Source organism: Crocuta crocuta, unplaced genomic scaffold (assembly GCF_008692635.1).
Source record: "Crocuta crocuta isolate KB4526 unplaced genomic scaffold, BGI_CrCroc_1.0 scaffold197, whole genome shotgun sequence".
Classification (NCBI taxonomy): domain Eukaryota; kingdom Metazoa; phylum Chordata; class Mammalia; order Carnivora; family Hyaenidae; genus Crocuta; species Crocuta crocuta.
Window position 1 is genome coordinate 2,332,591 of NW_027532002.1, and position 7,416 is coordinate 2,340,006.

General features: G+C 49.5%; 1 protein-coding gene across 1 annotated transcript in view; it reads left to right on the forward strand.

Moving 5' to 3' along the window:
• Positions 1 to 1,123: 1,123 nt before the first annotated feature.
• The window catches only part of TBX20 (T-box transcription factor 20), a 57,385-nt gene continuing 51,092 nt past the window's right edge, over positions 1,124 to 7,416 (forward strand). The window contains exons 1-3 of the mRNA XM_077775453.1: positions 1,124 to 1,739; positions 5,017 to 5,272; positions 6,511 to 6,675. Coding sequence (XP_077631579.1) covers positions 1,613 to 1,739; positions 5,017 to 5,272; positions 6,511 to 6,675 — 548 coding nt within the window. The 5' untranslated portion in view covers positions 1,124 to 1,612. The remainder of the gene's footprint in view (positions 1,740 to 5,016; positions 5,273 to 6,510; positions 6,676 to 7,416) is intronic.

Genomic DNA, 7,416 nt, shown 5'->3' on the forward strand with positions numbered 1-7,416 from the left:
TAAAAGGTCTCACCTTTTGACTTTTTTTCCCCCCCGTATGTTTATTTCAGGAGTCTGGGACGGCAGCGGGTGCAGTGAAGGGAGAAAAAGGCTGGTGGGAAATGGAAGATGTATTCTTTTTCTTTAAAATTTTAAGACCCACCAACAGGCTCCTAATCGCCAGACCAGCTGGCTGGAAAGGAGCGCAAATATTTACATGTACAGCTTGAGTGTGTGTGTCAGCCTGAGTTTACACGGCTCCTAGTGAAGCGGATTACCCTGCGAATTCGGAGAATTTGAGTTATTCAAGCTGAACAAGGCCAACAGGACGACCCCCATAAGGCCGTGGGAAGTCCTGGTCGCAGCCCAGTTTGCGAAGGCAGATTCCCCGTCTAAGAAGCTCAGGCGTCGTAGACCTCCCATCCTCCCAATAAGTGTGGCGTGGTCCCCGCAGGGTGCCGCGCCAGGTCCGCGCGCCACCCCTCACCTTCCCTTGGGTGGAGGCCCCAATTTCCAGAGTCCCTTTCGGGAACAGGAACCCCGCGTAAGTGCCGCACTGGTGTGCAGCAGAGGCCGTGGTTCTGAGGGCAGCAGCCTTCGCCAAATGCCCCATCTCTCTCTCAGCATATCTTTTGCAGGACTGTGTCTCTCCAGTCCCACCGTCAAGCAGACAGATTTTGGAGCCTAAAGAACGAGGGGACCGAGCCTTGGGAACTGCCCAGAGAATAGGATCTGGCCCGTAGGTGGTGACTCCGTGGCGCCGGTTTCCGCTCTACTTAGAGCTTCCCAACTTTCTTTAGGAACTTTGAGCACCGGCTACAAAAAGAATGGAAGAAGCAGAAACTCCCCCAGGCTACTTCTGGTCTAGGTTCCCGCACTGGGCCGCTCCCGGGGTCCCGCGTCCCAGCAGCTTCAAAAATACGCCCCCGGGGATCGCGCGCCAGTCCCTCCGTCCCTGAGACCTCGAGAGAAGGCTGAGGGAGTCCGCGGCTGCGTGGCGGTGGCACTTTTTCCGAACGGGCGCCAGGTTCACGGCCGGCGGCGGGCGCCGCGCCCGGGGAGCGCCCTCCCTGCCCTGCCCGCGGCCCCGCCCCCGGCGGCGGAATCAGGAAGCGGTGACGTGAGGCGGCGCTGACTGGCTNCGCTGCGCTCCGCACGCCGGCGCCAGTGCTCTCCGGGGCCCGCCCCCTCGCGGCAGCGCTCCGCCGGTAGCCACCTTCCCGCAGCTTGGGCCGCTCCGGCTGTCCCCGGCGCGTGGAGGGGGGGCAGGACGCACCGGGGTGCCGCAAGACCCCCGGGTTTTGCGCGTCCGATGCTCGTCTACAGCTTCCTGCGGCGCAGCCTGTGGTCCTCCGGAGCTCCCCAGGGTTCGCGCGCCGGGTCGAGCCTGAGGCTGGTCCTGCCCTGTCCTCTCGGGCTAGTTCGAAGTGTCTGCGGCTGGAGGGCTTTGCAGTGAGGGACAGAGGCCAGTGTGGAGCTGTCGGCCGGTTGGGGCTGACTCATCTGGAGTTCCCGACTCCGCTGAGATTGCACTTGGAAACTTTGCGCTCGGCGTTGGTGTTTGTCTCCCGTGGGGAAGCTGGACGGGAGTTCGGCAGGCCCCGTGCGTGGCCAGGACCGCACACTGGGCGCCATGGAGTTCACGGCGTCGCCCAAGCCACAGCTCTCCTCCCGGGCCAACGCCTTCTCCATCGCCGCGCTCATGTCGAGCGGCGGCTCTAAGGAGAAGGAGGCCACCGAGAACACCATCAAACCACTTGGTAAGTCGGGCTGCCTGATTGTCCGTCTGGCGCGGGAGCGGGCTGCGGCGCATCCGTCCGTCATCCTGCCTGCGGGAGGCTCGAGAGGGTGGCCGCCTTTTCCTGCTCCAGGCCGCTTCTGACCCCCAGGCCACCAGCCCCACGCTGGAGTTGGGAGATTCTTTTCTTTGGGGGCTTCCCAGACCACCGGTTTCGCATCTCCGGTGTGCGCCAGCCACTCTCCCTATCTGTGAGTCTAGAATCCCCATGTCAGGTCGTACCTGTGTAGGAGAGTATGTAACTTTGTTGGGATCAAAACAGTCAGGGATAAATAATTAACCCCTTTGACTCAACAGAATTTACCATGCGCGTAACACCTGCGTGTGCATTTGGTGCCACGGAGACTCTTAGCGACCTCACAAGAAACTAGGTGCATTTTGTTTTTCCTTTGACTTGAAGAAACAAAATTAACTCCTTGAAACCACTGTCGTCTGCTGTAGAATACGCCAGTTCTCCCCACCCGAACCATTTTCTTCACAGAAGCTCCAAACGTATCAGTGAGACATCATTTTGTAACTGCCATCATTTTCAGTGGAGGTTGGCAAAAACATTAGCCAGTAACCATTTTCCAAATTCCTCAACTTTTAGCTATACTGTTTATTTAACAACCTTTACCATTTATAGAAGACACTAGGCTTGGTTGGAGTAAAGGGAAACCAGGGATTATGTTCCCTTTAGCACGAGTGAACTGTGTGGGAAAGAGACTGCTGGACTTGAGTATTTCAAAGTCCCTTTACAATCGACAGAGAAAGAAGTGTTCTCATCATCACCTCTTGGGTCCCCAGGAAATAATTATTTCACATCCTGATCATCTGATAGACCGAAAATGTGGTGAGACACGTCACACAACAAGCTTAGGGTAATATATATATATTTCGTATATTTTTATTTATTTAATTTATATATATAAAATTAAATTTCCCCAATGTGTTCTTTCTCCCTGTCCTTTCCAACACTTTAACATCTCATATCTGAAACAGCAATCCTAGTATGAAACAGTGTTAAAGATGAAAAATAAGAGGGCTGGGCAGAGAGAAAAGAAAGAACCAAAATCCCCAGAGCAACTTAGAACCAAGGAAAAGAAACAGAAAGATCTCCAGAAAATATAATGTCAAAAAGTCTCCCCTCCAAGGTCCCTTTCCCTGGTTCTTCCCACCAGCCGCTCTGTGAAATCTAACTCTGCCCCCCCAAAAAAAAAAAAAGTCAACAACCAATGAAACAAACCCAAACTGTTTACAGACATATTAACCACCAATTTCAAAGTTTTTTTGGTGGGACTGCCCAACATTATCCACTCCTATTTAGAAGGCCTCTGAATTCTTTATAAACACCCCTGTCACCGTTTGGTAGCTAGCAGGGAAAGAGCACTTTGGGTTAATATTCCTGTCGGAATTACAGACCTCAGACTGGGAAACATGCCCTTTTCATTTCCACTGTCATTTCAGTATTACTCTCTTTTCTCCTTTTCCTGAGAAAACTCACCTTCTATCTAAGTTCTAAACTATAAAGCCACCACCCTTTCCCTACCGCAAATATACACAGTCTGTAAAATGAGCCTCCTTCCCCTGGGCTTTTGAGACAGGCTCTGAAAGAAGCAGAAGGCATTCTTGTCCTTTCCACGGGCTAGTTCAACAGCGCAATTGGTGACTGTAAGCTGAGGACTCCCGCGAGGGAGACACCTAAAGGTTCTGTTACAGAGAATGTGGTACTTTGGATAGTTGTCGAAGCAGCTGTGGGGGTAGGGACTCAAAAGTGCATCAAGATTGCACATTTAAACACATAAAATCTATTTAGAAGAACTGCCTTAGACCACTAGAGCATTTCTTTAAGTTATTTTTTTTCTTGAGGTACCCTTGACATATAACATAACGTTATGTTGGAGCAATTCTGTATCATTTTCTTCCTCTCCACTTTTCCAACCCTCACCATTTGTTAGTCTGGGGCTTAGGGAGTTTGCCTTTTTCAGTTGTCAGAAAATAAGAAAATTTCTGAGGCTACTTGTTGATTCTTTATAAAGACATTATGTGAATGTGTTTCTGAAAATATTTGTTGAAAATAATCTTTTGCCGTGGCATACTTCTTGTTCTTTGAATTTAAAAATATAAGGCTAAGATAATTAGCGTATTCTTAATTTAAAATGTTACAGTGAGTTGGATTGTTACTGTAAGAGAAGAAAAGGTAAAAATACCCTGTTTCCTGCTTGCCTGCTCTAAGTCAAGGAGAAATATGGGAAATAGACCACTTTATAGGATACATAGCATATATATGTATATATCTACATTTAGAACTTGTTTCAATTCCTTGGGGGCACTTAGAACAGAGTTGTTTAGAGATCAGTTTCACATTACAGATTCAAGTAGTTTCTTTTTTAAGGGATGCAAGATAATTGGGACAATTACAAAAGTCCCCCTGTATTCCATCAAAGTGACTGGTGTAGTCGTAGGCCCTTATCAGCTGTGGAGTAGAATGTTTGGTTCATAGGCAGCGGTATTCCAGCCTGATGGTGGATGGCGTTCTTCCTACTTTAAATACTCTGCTAGCCTGGGTTTCGGGTTGTTTTCCTCACTTCCAGGACCTTTTTGAGATAAAAAATACACATACTGCCCTCAAGAAATCGTTACACACCCGTTCCCAAAATGGCCTAGCAAGCCCACTTCTGTGATTTAACGAGCTGTATGTTAGAGTCTTTCGTAAGGTCTCAGGCTGGGAGGGCTATTGTAAGAATGCCCTACTATTAAAGCATAGAAAATTAAGAGCCAGGCAGAGAAGTAAATTTTTTCGTTTTAACCTCATCCCCGTTTTAACCTCATCCCCACTTTTCTCCACCTCCCTTCCACCTTTCATTTTTTTCTTGTGGAGAGAAGGCTCAGGATGGAAAGGAGATCCCACAAGCTGCAAAATCTTGAACATGGGAGGGATAGCAGAAGCAATCCTTGCTTTCATCTTTCATGAGCCCATCCTTTCCCTTTATCCACTCCTTACATTTTTAGTCCCCAAAGTGCCTTTCATAATGGTAGTAATCATCCAAAGTTCTAGGACTCATTTGGTTCACTTAGGAAGCACTGGGTATGTCACTCCATGGAGATGTATATAGTGATGGGTTATCACTGCCTTCTTGGAGTTTGTGAACTTAACTTTTCCAAAGTCAAGTCCAGTACCTATTTGGGTTGCGCTGTTCTCTTTCCTGTATCTTTGCTTGACAGCGTTAGCTGTCATTCTCCATTCTCTTTGCTTGCAGAACAATTTGTTGAGAAGTCCTCTTGTGCCCAACCCCTGGGTGAACTGACCAGCCTGGATGCTCACGGGGAGTTTGCCGGTGGCGGCAGCAGCAGCAGCCCCTCCTCCTCCTCCCTGTGTACTGAGCCTCTGATCCCCACCACCCCCATCATCCCCAGTGAGGAAATGGCCAAAATTGCCTGCAGCCTGGAGACCAAGGAGCTCTGGGACAAATTCCACGAGCTGGGAACAGAGATGATCATCACCAAAGCGGGCAGGTAAAGGGCGATCCGACGGGGGTCAGGAAGCAGAAGGGCCTGCAGAGCTGTGGAGTCTCTGGTTAGCACTTTTGTACAGACAAGACGAGGCCCGGGTTGTGGTTCACTTTTGAGGCTGGCTTTGCCTGTCTACACCGCAGTGCAGTCGGTGTTGGGCACAGCCCCGCCGCACTCTCGGGTATGAGGGAGAAAANGTGTAAGGGCTACAGTGATGACAGTGGCACCCTGGGTGGCCTCGGGTGTTCCCTGGAGCTGGGTGAAACCCCACTGGCCCAGAGCACTGACAGGAAGTTTCCTTTAATTAGGGCTTCTTTCTACAAACTTGCTTTTGGAAAGAGCTGCTGAGACAGACTTCCTAGCATTTGCTTTCTCAGGATCCGACCATGGAAAAACCCCACCATGGCCGTGGTCTTGATGAGAGGCACATGGGGACCAGCGATCTGAGGCCCCTGCAGTCTGGGAGGGCTTTGGGGTGGGGAGCTGGCATCTTGAGGGAAGCAGGAATCCGGTTGGGGGGTGGGTATAGGGCAAGCTGCTGGGTGCCTCGAGGGAGGCAAGTAGCTTCCCTTTTATTTGCCTCAATTTGCAAAAGCTGCCAGCTCCCATTAAAAACTAAAATTAAAACCTGAGCAGAAGAATGAAATTTGAAACTCACACTGTGTAGGACAGAGTGCTGGGGCTACGGGCCCCTTGGTGCCGCAGTAAGGCAGGCACAGGGTAGCGGAAGCCACAGGGCGGGGGTAATGCAGGCGGCTCCCGGGCCTGGAGCGAAGACTCTACAGGTCAGTGGCCCGCGGCCCTGGTCCCTCCGGCTCTGTAGCCTCTGGGAAATACCCCCAGGGTCTCCGGAAACCCAACCCCACCCTGGATTTATAGCTGAAACAAGTTTTCTCCCTGTTACCTTAGGGGTTTGGGAGACTTGTCAGCTCCAACCTTTGGTCTGGGAGAGCCTGACGGGTTTGATACTGTTGCATAGCGTTTTCTGTAATCGCAGACCTTCCGGTCGTAAAAAGCAAAACAAAACTTTTCATGTAGCAAGGGGACCCCTGTGAAGGTGACACCTAAAGTTATGTGGGTGGGGGGAGGGAGAGGGAAGGTCTCCGTACTCAAGCTCTAGTCTCTGTGGCAACAAAAAGGGTGTGGGGTCAGTGGGGAGAGAGTAGGACCTCCCTCTTTTATTCAGTTGGCTCATTAGCCTCCAGGAGCTCCAGTCCATTCTCTTTGTCTCCCTGTGTCAGGAGGATGTTTCCCACCATTCGGGTATCCTTTTCCGGCGTGGATCCTGAGGCCAAGTACATAGTCCTGATGGACATCGTCCCCGTGGACAACAAGAGGTACCGCTACGCCTACCACCGGTCCTCCTGGCTGGTGGCTGGCAAGGCAGACCCACCGCTGCCAGCCAGGTTTGTGCCTCCAGATTTTCGGGCAGAGCAAATGCAATGCATATGAACCCTGAGAGCAGAGTGCCTCTGGCTGGTTGAGTTTTAAGCAGCTCTGTTTTCACAGTGGTGAGCTCTGGTAGAGAGCATTTGGAGCCCAGATGCTCCAGGACCGGCGGTATAAAATATCTGAGAAAGACAGAGTTTGTGCACAGCCAGAACGTTGTCCTTAGTGTTATCTTTCCTCAGAATTCATTTCCAAGCTTTCCTCATTTCAGTTAGAATATTCGTTAGAAATCCGGACCCATTTCGTATGGCACCCGTCTCATTTCTAGTTGGCTACTTAACACTAGACTGAATAAACCTACTGCTGAAGTGGTGGCCCTGAAATCCTTTTTAGAAGAGTGCATTTTAGTAAAGTGGTTGTTCATAGTAAGTCCTTTTTAATAATATTGGTAATATCTGCACACAGTAAATGTCATTTTGGTGAAATGGTGGTTGTTTCTGACCAGTAAAGGACTCAGAAATTTTAAGTAAGAAAAGCAAGCTCTTTTCTTTTTTAACCCCTTCTCCATAATAAGTTAAGTGGGTGGATGTAATTCAACAACAGGTTAATATTATTTTACACAAAACATTACTCAATATGTTAGGGATCATGTATGTTTATTTTTGTGCTTTCATTGGTAATAATGTTTTTGAAGGAGAACTTGGTTTAAAAAATTGCATGATGCTTTTTATTGTTGTTGCTTTGCCCAAATTAGCCTT